At 38.3% G+C, this 14,484-nt stretch overlaps 1 protein-coding gene across 1 annotated transcript in view; it reads left to right on the forward strand.

Moving 5' to 3' along the window:
• Window positions 1-14,484, forward strand: part of AKAP10 (A-kinase anchoring protein 10) — an 80,589-nt gene that overhangs the window by 9,489 nt on the left and 56,616 nt on the right. Inside the window, exons 2-4 of the mRNA XM_030294790.1 lie at window positions 1,377-1,424; window positions 6,512-6,694; window positions 10,761-11,318. Coding sequence (XP_030150650.1) covers window positions 1,377-1,424; window positions 6,512-6,694; window positions 10,761-11,318 — 789 coding nt within the window. The remainder of the gene's footprint in view (window positions 1-1,376; window positions 1,425-6,511; window positions 6,695-10,760; window positions 11,319-14,484) is intronic.

Below are 14,484 nucleotides of genomic sequence, written 5' to 3' on the forward strand. Positions count from 1 at the left end.
TGGTATTGAAAGCCTTAAGAATGGGTAAGCTCAGCCAGGAAATACGTATGTGTATGTAGTGAAAAGAAAAGGTGCTCAGACCCTTTCCCTGAGAAACTCCCAGTGGGCACTTGGAGAAGTTGGCAAGGCGGTAAACTGAGAAGGAGCAGCTGGAAAACCGGGAGAGTGGAGTGCTATGGAAGCCAAGACAAGTTCACGTTTCAAGTGGGAGATGTAGTCAGTTGGCAAACGCCATGGTGAGGGCTGGCAACCCAGTCCTTCTACTGCATTTCCTTGTTTGATCTTCCTAAGAGTAGTGATTAGTACCTGCAGTGATCTTGCTTATATTTGTCCGTGTTGGTCTCCACATTCATGCATGTAGACTTCTTGAAGGCAGGACTGCTCTTTTCTGAACCAGGAGAGTATCTAGCACATTCGAGGCACTCAAATAACTTGTTGACGGATTAATTTATCAGATACCGCGAGAGCTAGTTATTTCCTGCTACTGGTGTTTAATGTTTAAGAGCACGAGTAGAGAGATGGTCACATTTTGAGATTTCTTATTTTGATTGGTTTTTCGTGGTGAGGTTAAAGAAAATTTAATGTTGAAAAAAATACAAGAAAAGTAAGAAAGGTTAAAAATAGTCTTAGGTTAGATCCTGTAAGAGTTCACACTTTGCTTAAGCTGCCATGTACCTTCCTTTCTTGGATATTATATTACTAGCATACTTGCAGTACAATTGCTACTGTTTTGTGTAATGGAGAAGAAACTGTATAGCTTTTTAAGAGAAATTGTTGGGCCTTGATTGAGTTTTAGAAGTTTAGAAGGTAAGTTTAGAATGTTTGTATTGGATACTGTGAGGGTAATACACAAGAAGTAAGATAGGAGATACAAAAAACTCTTTTCCTCAGGATGTATCTAGTAGTGGGCATCTTTTAATAATATTAGTTAACATCCTAAATTTACTGTGTGCCTGTTACTCTCCTACACCCTTTACAAATATTTATTTTTTTCACCCACGGCCCTCTAAGATAGGTGTTATTACTGACCTAATTTTATACATCAAGGAAATTGAGACCCAGAGAAGTAACTTGTCCAGGATCACATTGCTGTGTAATAAGTGGCAAGCTAGAATTGGAACCCAGGTGTTCTGCATTGTCTCTCCGTAAGCACACTCCGTGCTTGTGCTCTTGAATGAATGATGTTCAAAGGTCACTTCCTTAGAGAAACTTCCCCCGACAATTGTCCTGCCCTGTCTCCCTCCCAAGGCACTTATTCTATTATTGTACAACTTTGAATATTCATCTGTTAGAATAAAGCTTGTCTAATTTTTACAGCATATAGAATGGATCTTTTCGACTGTGAAAGTTGCTCACGATGCTCTTTTATCTTCTAGTGAAAGGCAAAGAACAAGAGAAGACCTCAGATGGCAAGTCAATTAAAGGTGAGTTCCACGTCATTCCATTGTATTAAAAAGTGATGTGTTCCGCATCTATAGGCTATTGAATCCTGGTATCTTCCCCCTTCTTTTGCCATTATTCGTCTCTGTCTTCTTTTATAATTAGGGTTGTGACTTATTTCCTTGTTCAGCCTATATACTTACTAGCACATGGTAGGCTTTTTACTAAGCGCTTGTTGGCTGTCCTAGTGATACAGTAAACCAGTCCTTATTAATCACCCCTTTGATTATTCCTAAAAGCAATTAGTTGTCTTTCTATTAAAAAAGCAAAAAGCGAAAAATACTCTGAACCGAGCTGACAGCTAAGTGAAAGAATTACCACTTCTAAGGCTTGGTTTTCCAGAAGTGTGGATGATCACAGCTTTAACTTCTCTGTTACTTTGGATGAATGGTCTTAAAATTTATTCAGAGTACTTTATTGTAGTCAATATATTGCCCTTATTTATAGGTTAGAGCATGCTTTTTTAGGTTGTGATCCCTACTATAGTTTTGACTGATTTCATCATGTCCATGTACAAAGATTGGAATGGAAGATTACGATGGAAATTGTTTCTATAGCTGTTACATGTAAGTTTCTTAAAGAAAATTTATTTACATGAAATCTGTAGATTGCTGCTTAGATTTTTCTTTCAAATGTTTGTTATGTAGCTAGCAGTGAGTATTAACTGTATATGATCAATTTGCCAGAGAGACTGATTATAACTTAAGAGATTTGTAAAATTAGGGAAAAACTAGGGTAGCTTGCAGTCTTATTTTCTGCTTATTTCTGATAATTTAAAGCCAGTTGGATTCCACATTGGTTCATACTGCCCTCCTCAAGCAAAATTTGGTTGGCTTCAAGCCCTTAGCAAGCAGTGTGTGTGAAGACAAGATCTGATTGTAGAAGGAATAGACTTTGATGTCTCAGGCACACAGATCTTCTACTCTAAACTCTGCTACTAACAGTATGACCTTGGGAAGTGACGTAACCTTTTTCGGTTCTTCGTTGCAGAATGAGAGAACTGGCCTGCCTCACTTTCTAAGTCTATATGAGGCTAAAAAGTTCCATGTTCATACTCTGTGACAATGTATAATCTGTGCTTACCTGACTTACCTTGGAAAATACAGAAGCAAGACAGGAAACAGGCCCTCACGAAGTTAGCAGTCTGATTAGAACTTAGATGCAGAATAGTAGCATATACCCCAACATACTAATAACTACCATTTCTTGAGCACCTGTTGTCTTCTAGGCATTAGCCAAAAAACTGCGGCTGTAACAGTGAACAAAAAGGACTTGGATCCTGTAGTCCTTGAACTTATAGATTGGTAGGGGAGAGGCATGTTAATCAGGTGATTCCACAGATGGCATGGGCTAGAATCTGTAGTGATGGAAATAAAGTGATCTGGATAAATCAGTTTAGAGCTAAAATGGATAGAACTTTGTTACTGAATAAATATGAGATGTAAGGGAAAGGGAGGTTTAAGGTTGACACCTACTTTTCTGGTTTGCCCAACAGTGAGACTGGTGGAGAACCAGGTTGGGAAATTATATGTTCAGTTTTGGCATGTTGGGTGGGAGATACTTTGGAGACATTTACATATATTTTATGCACACAGTAATTCTAGAGTCTGAGTTTCCATCCAGAGGTGAAAGTGATTTTCTAGAGTCTGGCAGACCAAAGTTGAAATCCTGCATGTTGAAACAAATGACTCTTTACCATCTCATTGACTTCTGGCAAAGTATTTAACTTTTGTCTGTGTCCACATCTCCAAAATGGGGAAAATACTGGTCCTGCAAAATTGTTGTGAGAAATAATGAAATAACGTACCCCCAAAAACGTCTATGAAGCAACCTGTACTGCATTGGTAGCTCTTGTTTTCTAGTTTTAGCAGGAGAGGCCCTCAATATTTTGACTTCGTTAAATGAAGTGCTGTGAGGAGTTCAGAGGAATTTGAGATCAGCAAATGGTTTCTGGAGTGTAGGGAAGACTATAGAAATAGGACTTAACGTATCTAAAAGTTGAAGAAGAAGGATTTGAATGAAAGAGGCGATTTTGTCTCTTTTTCTCCTACCAGCGCAGCTTCCTGTTTCTTTGGGTATATATTGGGCAGAGGTACCTTCATTCAGACAAGTAAAGATATTTTTACAGAAGAGTGATATCCATTATGAGGGCCATGAAGACCAGAAAAGAGAGTTGAGACAGAAAAATAGGGAGCCTGCAGGCTATTGGACAGGATGTTGATGCTTTACATACAGTATTTATGAAAGGTTAGTCTGAAAGCGTTTTGTAGGATGGAGATCCTAGAAGTTCTTTTACTGTAATGCAGAAAAGCCTATATTAAAGATGTGGTGTTGATAATAAACAGACAAGTAGATGTTTAAAGATCTTGAAGGAAAAGTCAACAGATCTTGGCAGGTAAACACATAGAGCAAAAAAGAATGGGTCCAAGATTTTGAGCTTTGGAGACTTGCAGATTGAACAGAGACAGGGAAATTGAGTAGGAGATTTAGTTTGGAAGAAGCAGTAAGTTTGATATTTGGACAAATTGGTCTTGATATGGTAAAGTCAAAGTGAGAATAGCTAGTAGTAAGTTATTACAGATACAGGATCAAAGCCCAGATCAAAGGACAGGTCTCAGATACAGGTCAGGGGTTCTAACCGGGGTTCTAGTACCACACAGGTACAATCTAGGAGCTGTTGCTGGAGGTCCAGGGCATGAGTGAGACTCTCCCCTTGAATCCGCCAGTTACTAGTAACTCTCTTTTTAAATCTCTTTTAGATATCTATTTAGGTTTTAGATACTTATTTTATTTAGAGATTTGTTTTACAGGTGTATCAGGGTCCTCACTTAAGTTTATTTGGGGGGAAAAAAAGAGCGTGTTTACGGTTTAAAAAAAATGTTTGAAAAAGATTGCTGTAGCAATAATTTGAGGTTTGAGAATAAATGTTGTTTCTAGCAGGAAGAATAGAAGAACAGAGAACCTCAGGAAGAGGGGGTCCTGAGGAGTCATGGAAGGAGATCATATCTGACACAGTGGACTAATAAATGTGTTCTAAGGGCTTGAAAGGGAGGCACAGATAAAAAAGATATTTTCTGTAGAAAAGTAAATTAAGGAGCACATAGTACCATGGAAACCGAAGGAAGGTAGACTATCTGGAAGCAACATCTAAAATAAGGGGCGCCTGGTGGCTCAGTCGGTTAAGTGTCCGACATCGGCTCAAGTCATGATTTCACCGTTTGTGAGTTCGAGCTCTGTGTCAGGGTCTGTGCTGACAGCTCAGAGTCTGGAGCCTGCTTCAGATTCTGTGTGTCTCTCTCTGTCTCTGCTCCTCCCCTGCTTATGCCCCGTCTCTCTGTCTCTCTCTCTCTCTCTGTCTCTCTCTTCCTCAGAAATAAAATAAACATTAAAAAATAATAATAAGTCAATAGTTCTAATAAGAAAGAGGAGAAATAAATAAATTAATAGCATTTTGTATCATTATATACATCTAATAAGGAAACCATTAATCTTACCCGTTCTTACAGAATGTTATTTGTAGTTTGTTATCTATACAAAAAACCATTATTGTTTATAAACTTGCTAAAATGATTTTGCTCTCTTCAATTTATCGTGAAAGCAAAACAAAAAACAAGACTTGATTCTAAAACTGAAAAAAATCTCTTGAGGACAACTCCATTTTGTAATTCTCCCAACTCTTGTTGAATGACTGGTAAATATAGGTACCCGACAAATAGGTATGGACATTCATGTTCTTACCTGCTTTATCCTATTTATCAAAATGTCTCGAAGAGTAAGAGAGTGAATTACAGTATGCTGTACTCTTCATAAGAAATGTTACCTGGTATTGCTCAGAATCTGTGGGAACTATTTGCTGAGATTGAGGAGTGCTTATCTGTTGGCAGTGTAGTAAAATAAATAGTGTTGGTGGCTACAAGTTTAGTTATCTAAGAGTATTTATCTTGAGGGTGTGGGGTATGGAATGCTACGTGACCTGTATCTCTTCTATCCTTCTCACTATAGCAATGTGCTAAACCAAAACTTCTTCAAAACCTTGAATAAGAGTCATTGATGTTTGGGGGGATAGCTAGAATTTTGATCCAGCTGTGTAGCAACAAGGTCACAGGATTACTTTGACAGTATTATAATATTGAGTTGATTATTTCCTATTAATAAATAGGTAACTAGTCTCTTTATTCTGATGTCAATAGGATCTTTCTTCAGACTACTAAAGAAAGTATATTTTGTGAATAAAAAAATTGTTTTTTAATGTTTATTTATTTTTGAGAGAGAGAGAGAGACAGAGCGCAAGTAGGGGATGGGCAGAGTGAGAAGGAGACATAGAATCTGAAGCAGGCTCCAGACTCTGAACTGTCAACACAGAGTCCAACACGGGGCTCAAACTCATGAACCACAAGATCATGCCCTGAGCCAAAGTCAGATGCTTACCTAAGCCACCCAGGTGCCCCTATTTGTGAATTTTTTAAGTGTGCTTTATGTTTAAGCAGCTTGAAATTTGATTAGAAATGTTTTTTATTAAATAGAGAAATTTGTTACCCAATTAAAAAGTAAAATAAGGGGCACCTGGCTGGCTTAGTCATTAGAACATGTGACTCTTGATCTCAGGGTCATGAGTTCAAGCCCCATGTTGGGTGTGGAGCCTACTTAAAAAAAAATGAGAATAAAAGGTAAAAGTAATATAAGCGTTCTGAAGAGTATTTTCTGGTTCTCCCCCTATTTTGTTTTAGTTTTTTGTTCTTTGGACAAAAAAGGATTAAGGAATTGAAAAGGGTCCATATGTCAATGTTTCCTGGCTTTGGCACTTTCTATCATCAGAAGTTCTCAAAGCTCTCTGTTTTCAGTTTCGTTTTTAGCACAGTATTTTGAGAGTTTTAAATAATAATAGGACATTTCCTTCCAGTTTTCTGCCCCTTGATTGATTTACCTTTCCCCTAAGTATTTTTGAGTGCATACCTAAGAGAGGTGTTAACAAAATTTAATTTTTAAGGTTCTCTTAAAGCCCTTTTATGAGACAGTTTTAGATGATCAAATTGCGTTTAACTTTTAACCATTTGTTTTTGAAAAATTACAGCTTCAATATCTGTACATTCCCCACAAAAAAGCACTAAAAATCATGCCTTGCTGGAGGCAGCAGGACCAAGTCATGTTGCAATCAATGCCATTTCTGCCAACATGGACTCCTTCTCAAGTAGCAGGACAGCAACACTTAAGAAGCAGCCAAGCCACATGGAGGCTGCTCATTTTGGTGACCTGGGTAAGTGACTCACTTTTTGTTAACTTCCAATAGAAGGAAGGATTTGAGTGTAATATGTGAAACTCTTGCTGGAGGATACTGGAATTACAATTGGAACAGGCTTTGAAAAAACGTATTTAAAATAACAGCTATAAGTATAATGAATGGCACTCTATTGTGTTCCTGTAAGTATAAAATGTGAAGCATTCTCAGTAGAAAAATCGGCCATTTTCAGAAGAAATATATTTGGCTACTAATTATATGGAAAAGATGCCTCACTTCATGCATACTCAGGGAAATGCAAATTTAAATAAGTTCCCCCAACACATGAGCAAATATTTAAAGTTTGATAATTTGAATGTTAATGTAGATGAAGAGAAATGGCCACTCCTATTTAGTGGAAGTATAAATTGATGAAAATTTTTTGGAAGGCAGTTTGGAAGTATTTATCAAAATATAAAATATAAGATCTAGCCCTCAGATATATTTACATATATGCAAAGAGATGTATATCCAAGTATGTGTGTGTTGTTTGTGATAGCAAAAAAGCGAGGAACAAGGTAAATATCTGTTAATGAAGAAGCAGTCAAGTTGTGGTATACCTGTATTTGAAATAGTGGGTAGCCATTTAAAAATCTGAAGATAACATAGAGAAATATCTAAGGTGAAAGTTAAAATTTTTTTTTTTTTAACGTTTATTTATTTTTGAGACCGAGAGAGACAGAGCATGAACGGGGGAGGGGCAGAGAGAGAGGGAGACACAGAATCGGAAACAGGCTCCAGGCTCTGAGCCATCAGCCCAGAGCCCGACACGGGGCTCGAACTCACGGACCGTGAGATCGTGACCTGAGCTGAAGTCGGACACTTAACCGACTGAGCCACCCAGGCGCTCCTAAGGTGAAAGTTTAAAAAGCAGGTCGCATAACTGTGTGTAGTAGGATCCCTATTATGTTAAAATAGCTTCTCTTTCTCCCTTGTCCCCACCCCTAAAGATAAGGAGATTGATGTTTGCTGAATTTTTGTCACCCAGATTTCTGCACTTATAAAAATTGCATATCATGGTATCATAAATTGAAAAAACAATCCCATGAATAAATTGATGTCTAATAAAATTAATCCCTCTTTTGCCATCTTCACTTAACATTAGTGTTTATTCAAAGGTGCCAAAGTATTTATGATGGGTCACACTCAGCAGTACATTGCAAACAACATTTGTATTGGTCACAAAATAAAATTGTAAGTTTTACTGGATTACTCCTGTGTTGCTGGTGAGAATGTGAAATGGTACAGCCACTCTGGAAAACAGATTGGCAGTTTCTTATAAAGCTGAATATGCAGTTACCATATGACCCATCAGTTTCACTCAGCATTTATCCCAGAGAGGTAGAAACTTACATTCACATAAAAAACCTATATACCAATGTTCATAGCAGCTTAAAAGCCAAAAACTGACTGTCTTTCCACAGGTGAGTGAATGTGGTTGAATAAACTGATACATCCATGCCACAGAATACTACTCAGCAATAAAAAAGAGCAGACTATTGATATACCTAACAACTTGGATGAATCTCAGGGGAGTTAGGCTGAGAGTCAAAGCCAGTCCCAAAATGTTATATTTGTGTAGTATGATTCCATCTGTATAATATTCTTTTTTTTAATGATTTTTAAAAATTTATTTTTGAGAGAGCGTGTGTGCATAAGTGGGCAGGGGCAGAGGCGGGGGCAGAGGATCTGACTGAACCACCCAGGCGCCTCTGTATAATATTCCTGAAACGACAAAATTAGAGAAATGAAGAACACGGTAGTGTTTGCCAGAGGTTAGGAACAGAGGAGGTGGTTATAAAAGGCCATATGAGGGATCCATGTAGCATTGGAACTGTTGAGTATCTTGGTGGTTACATGTGATAAAATTGCATAGAACAAAGTACATGAGTGAGTGCAGGTAAAATGGGAAATCTGAGTAAGATTGGTGGATTGTATCAATGTCAGTACCTTGGTGGGATACTGTACTGTAGTTTTGTAAGATGTTACCATAGGGGAACCTGGGTAAGGGGTACATGGGATCTCTATATTGTGTCTTACACTTTTTTTTGAATTTACCATTATCTCAGAATTAAAAGTTTAATTTAGGGGTGCCTGGGTGGCTCAGTCGGTTGAGTGTCTGACTTCAGCTCAGGTTATGAGCTCACGGTTTGTGAGTTCGAGCCCTGCATTGGGCTCTGTGCTGACAGCACAGAGCCTGGAGCCTGCTTTGGAGTCTTTGTCTCCTCCTCTCTCTGACCCACTCCCGCACCCGCTCTGTCTCTCTCTCTCTCAAAAATAAGCAAACATTAAAAATTTTTTTAGAAGTTTAATTTAAAAAATTGTAATTCTAGGGGCGTCTGCATGGCTCCAACTCTTGGTTTCAGCTCAAGTCATGATCTCACTGTTTGTGAGTTCCAACCCCGCATTGGGCTCTGTGCTGACAGCGTGGAGCCTGCTTGGGATTCTCTCCCTCACTCTGCCCCTCCCCTGCTCTCTCTCAAAATAAATTAAATAAACTTAAAAAAATAAAATATTGTAAGTCTCGTAAAGGGTCAGGATTTTCTTTTTTTTTTTTTTTTTTTTTAAATTTTTTTTTTTCAACGTTTATTTATTTTTGGGACAGAGAGAGACAGAGCATGAATGGGGGAGGGGCAGAGAGAGAGGGAGACACAGAATGGGAAACAGGCTCCAGGCTCTGAGCCATCAGCCCAGAGCCTGACGCGGGGCTCGAACTCACGGACCGCGAGATCGTGACCTGGCTGAAGTCGGACGCTTAACCGACTGCGCCACCCAGGCGCCCCAGGATTTTCTAAAGTTCGTGAAAGTGATGTTGACCAAGATGCCCTAGTTAACATTGACAATGAGACAGCCAGCAAGGATGATTCGCAGAGAGATTCAAAAGAAAATGATTTGAATATCAAAGGATTAAGAAAAGCCCTTTTGAAAAATTGATGAAGCCCTTGTTAATTTTATGAAAATGAACCTCAATGTGCCACTGCTGTGAATGTAAAAAATGTTTTTAAATTTTTTGTTTAATAACTAGTTTGTGGTTAGAATCATAACCTAAATTTAGTCTAATGTAAAATGAACATATTTTTATTAAGTTTTATTTAATTTTATTTTTCTAGCTAATCTCCAAGAACTGTTCTTTATTCTGTTGTAATCAGTGCTGAGAGTTGGTAACGTTTTTTTAGCTATATCCACACATCCACAATTTTCCTCAGGAAAAGTTCCTAGAAGTGGAGTTACTAGATTGAAAATCATGGAGATTTCTAAAGCTTTGCTGTCTGTTACTGAGTGCTCCTTCAAAAAGGTTTTCCCATCTTTTCTTCTCATCATCAGTGGGTGACGATGTTGGCCTGTTTTTAATTTGCCTTTGTTAATTGTTACTTTTTGAAACAACATCTTCCAGTTTGACAGACAAAAATGTGACCTTGTATTAATTTGCTTTTCTGGGATTTTTAACTAGATTGAATATATTTTCATATTTTTATTGGCCTTTTTTCTTTTCTCTGGGACTAGTATCATAAGATTTTTTTTTTTTTTTTTTTTTTTTTTTTAAGAATTTACATGGTCTGAACTGCCATTAAAAGAGATAATACTTGGGGCGCCTGGGTGGCTCAGTCGGCTAAGCGTCTGACTTCAGCTCAGGTCATGATCTCGCGGTCCGTGGGTTCGAGCCCCGCGTCAGGCTCTGTGCTGACAGCTCAGAGCCTGGAGCCTGTTTCGGATTCTGTGTCTCCCTCTCTCTCTGACCCTCCCCTGTTCATGCTCTGTCTCTGTCTCAAAAATAAACGCTAAAAAAAAAAAAAAAAATTAAAAAAAAAAAAGATAATACTTGAGTTACAAAGAGCTTTATGATGGATTAAATAAGTTTTGGACAGTTGTTTCTTTGCTTGTTTAGAAGCCAGAACTATAGAGTTTTTAGTTCTTTATTCATTTAAATTGCTAGGGAAGTAAACTTTATTCAAGAATTCTGGTACCACTGATGCTAAAAGTGACTGACTTATCTGTCAATCTTAAATTATTTGTTACTGAGCTGCTAATCTTTTGCTTCTTTTAGGCAGATCTTGTCTGGACTACCAGACTCAAGAGACCAAATCCAGTCTTTCAAAGACTCTTGAACAAGTCTTACATGACACAGTTGTCCTCCCTTATTTCATTCAATTCATGGAACTTCGGAGAATGGAGCATTTGGTTAAATTTTGGTTAGAGGCTGAAAGTTTTCACTCTACAACTTGGTCTCGAATAAGAGCACACAGTCTGAACACAGTGAAGCAGAGCTCATTGGCCGAGCCTGTCTCTCCATCTAAAAAGCACGAAACTACAACGTCTCTTATAACTGAGTCTCTTGACAAGAGATTGGAGGATTCTTGCTCAGCCCAGTTGCTTATGACTCAATCAGAAGGAATTGACGTGAATAATAGAACTAGCAACATTCAGAATCACTTGCTGCTTTCCCGGGAATGTGACAGTGCCCATTCTCTCCATCTTGAAATGGCCAGAACGGGAACTCATCAACTTTCCATGGAAACCCAAGAATCCTCCTCCAGACTTCTAGTAGCCAGTAGAAATAGTCCCTCTTCACCACTAAAGGACTTATCAGGAAAATTAATGAAAAGTAAGTATGTGATTTTCTTGTCTCTCTTTATCCTGTTTGGTTTGTTTGTTTAATCAGTTTACAAAGTAGAACTTGAGGGGAATAGAAGGGTTGGAATCATTTTCTTATTGATTGATTGATTGATTGATTGATTTAAATCCAGGTTAGTTAACATATAATGTAATAATGAGTTCAGGAATAGAATTTAGTGATTCATCACTTACATGTAACACCCAATGCTCATCCCAATAAGTGCCCTCCTTAATGCCCGTTGCCCACTTAGCCCATTCCCCCACCCATCAGCAGCCCTCAGTTTGTTCTCTGTATTTAAGTGTCTCATGGTTTGTCTCCTTCTGTCTTATCTTATATTTGCTTCCCTTCCCCTCTGTTCATCTGTTTTGTTTCTTAAATTCCATTATGTGAGTGAAATCATATATTTGTCTTTCTCTGGCTGACTTATTTCACTTAGCATAATACACTCTGGTTCCATACATGTTGTCACAAATGGCAAGATTTCATTCTTTTTGATTGCCGAGTGATACTCCATTGTATATATATATACCACATCTTCTTTATCCATTTATCAGTTGATGGACATTTGGGCTCTTGCCATACTTTGACTGTTGTCAATAGTGCTGCTATAATCATTGGGGTGCATGTGCCCCCTCGAATCAGCATTTTTGTATCCTTTGGATAAATACCTAGTACTGCAATTGCTGGGTCATAGGGTAGTTGTATTTTTAATTTTTTGAGGAACTTCCATACTGTTTTCCAGAGTGGCTCCACCAGTTTGCATTCCTACCAGCAGTGCAAAAGGGTTTCTCTTTCTCTGCATCCTCACTGACATCTGTTGTTGCCTGAGTTAATTTTAGTCATTTTTTTTTTTTTTTTTTTTTTATTTATTTTTGGGACAGAGAGAGACAGAGCATGAACGCGGGAGGGGCAGAGAGAGAGGGAGACACAGAATCGGAAACAGGATCCAGGCTCTGAGCCATCAGCCCAGAGCCCGACGCGGGGCTCGAACTCACGGACCGCGAGATCGTGACCTGGCTGAAGTCGGACGCTTAACCGACTGCGCCACCCAGGCGCCCCAATTTTAGTCATTCTGATAGGTATGAGGTGGTATCTCATTGTGGTATTGATTTGTATTTCCCTGATACTGAGTGATATTGAGCATCTTTTCATGTGTCTGTTAGCCATCTGGATGTCTTGTTTGGAAAACTGTCTATTCGTATCTTTTGCCCATTTCTTCACTGGATTATTTGTTTTTTGGGCATGCTGAGTTTGATAAATTCTTTATAGACTTTTGGATATTAACCCTTTATCTGAGATGTCATTTGCAAATATTCTTTCCCATTCCATTGGTTACCTTTTAGTTTTGCTGATTGTTTCCTTTGCTGTGCAGAAGCTTTTTATCTTGATGAGGTCCCAGTAGTTCATTTTTGCTTTTGTTTCCCTTGCCTCTGGAGATGTGTCAAGTAAAAAGTTGCTGCAGCTGAGGCCAAAGAAGTTGTTGTCTGTTTTCTCTAGGATTTTGATGACTTCTTGTCTTATGTTTAGGTCTTTCATCCATTTTGAGTTTATTTTTGTGTATGGTGTAAGAAAATGGTCCAGGGTCATTCTTCTGCTCGTCGCTGTCCAGTTTTCCCAACACCATTTGCTAAAGAGACTGTCTTTTTTCCATTGGATAATCTTTCCTGTCAAAGATTAGTTGGCCACATATTTGTGGGTCCATTCTGGGTTCTCTGTTCTGTTCCATTGATCTATGTGTCTGTTTTTGTGCCAGTACCATATGATCTTGACGATTACAGCTTTGTAATACAGCTTGGAGTCCGGGCTTGTGATGCCTCCAGCTTTGGTTTTCTTTTTCACGATTACTTTGGCTATTCGGGGTCTCTTCTGGTTTCATACAAATTTTAGGATTGCTTGTTCTAGGTCTGTGAAGAATGCTGGTGTTACTCTGATAGGGATTGCATTGAATGTGTAGATTGCTTTGGGTAGTAATTGGCATTTTAACAATATTTGTTCTTCCAATCCATGAGCATGGAATGTTTTTCCATTTTTTTTGTGTGTCTTCTTCAGTTTCTTTTCATAAGCTTTTTATAGTTTTCAGTGTATAGATTTTTCACATTTTTGGCTAGGTTTATTCCTAGGTATTTTATGGGTTTTGGTGCAATTGTAAATGGGATTGATTCCTTGATTCCTCTTTCTGCTGGTTCATTATTAGTGTGTATATAGAAATGCAACTGATTTCTGTACATTGATTTTATATTCTGTGACTTTGCTGAGTTCGTGTATCAGTTCTAGCAGTTTTTTGGTGAAGTCTTTTGGGTTTTCCACATAGAATATCATGTTGTCTGGGAAGAGTGAACGTTGACTTCCTCCTTGCTGATTTGGATGCCTTTGATTTCTTTTTGTTGTCTGATTGCTGAGGCTAGGACTAGAAAAGGTTTCTTTTCTCTTCACACCCACTTGCACATTTGGAAGGATTTGGATGGAGAGTGTCCTGAGTAGGCTTGGCATATAAAAAAGGAACAGCAGGGATACCTACAGGATTGGATCCTCTAAGAAGGATATTCGCAGAATTAACCAGTGAGGAAGGGTTAAGTGTCCTGCCTTTCCCTTCCACAGAGTTTGAAATCAAATCATTAACCCAGAAATGCTTATTTCATCCTCATCTTATTCTTAATTTACTACCATTTTAATGAACTTTATAGATGCGATTATTTGTTAATTGCCAACCGGTGACCTCTGTTAGGTTCTGTGCCAAGTGCTGCCCTTGAATTCCACTTAATTCCAACACCTGTATGAGATCGCCATCCTTAGCCTGTTTTACACATGAGAAAATCATGACTTAGGAAAGTAAAGGAACTTGCCTCTGGTTATAGAATGAGGGGAGGGGAGAGGGTGGAGCTAAAGTTAAAGTCCAGGCATTTCAACAATAGCACCTCTTTCTTGATTTCTTCTCTGTCCATTTGGGAGTTACACCCTCTGAATTTTTCAGTTATTACCTTCTAGAATTCTGATTAGACAGCCTCCAAGTTTTTCCTCTTTTTTTTATCTTATCTGTTCTTTGTTTCTTACAGGGCTAGGTGATTTCTTTCTTGGCTTTTCTTTGTTTGCTTTTTCTTTTTTTTTCCCCCCTCTAGTAAGACTTTATTTTTTCTGAGCAGTTTAAGGTTCACAG

Source organism: Lynx canadensis, chromosome E1 (assembly GCF_007474595.2).
Source record: "Lynx canadensis isolate LIC74 chromosome E1, mLynCan4.pri.v2, whole genome shotgun sequence".
Classification (NCBI taxonomy): domain Eukaryota; kingdom Metazoa; phylum Chordata; class Mammalia; order Carnivora; family Felidae; genus Lynx; species Lynx canadensis.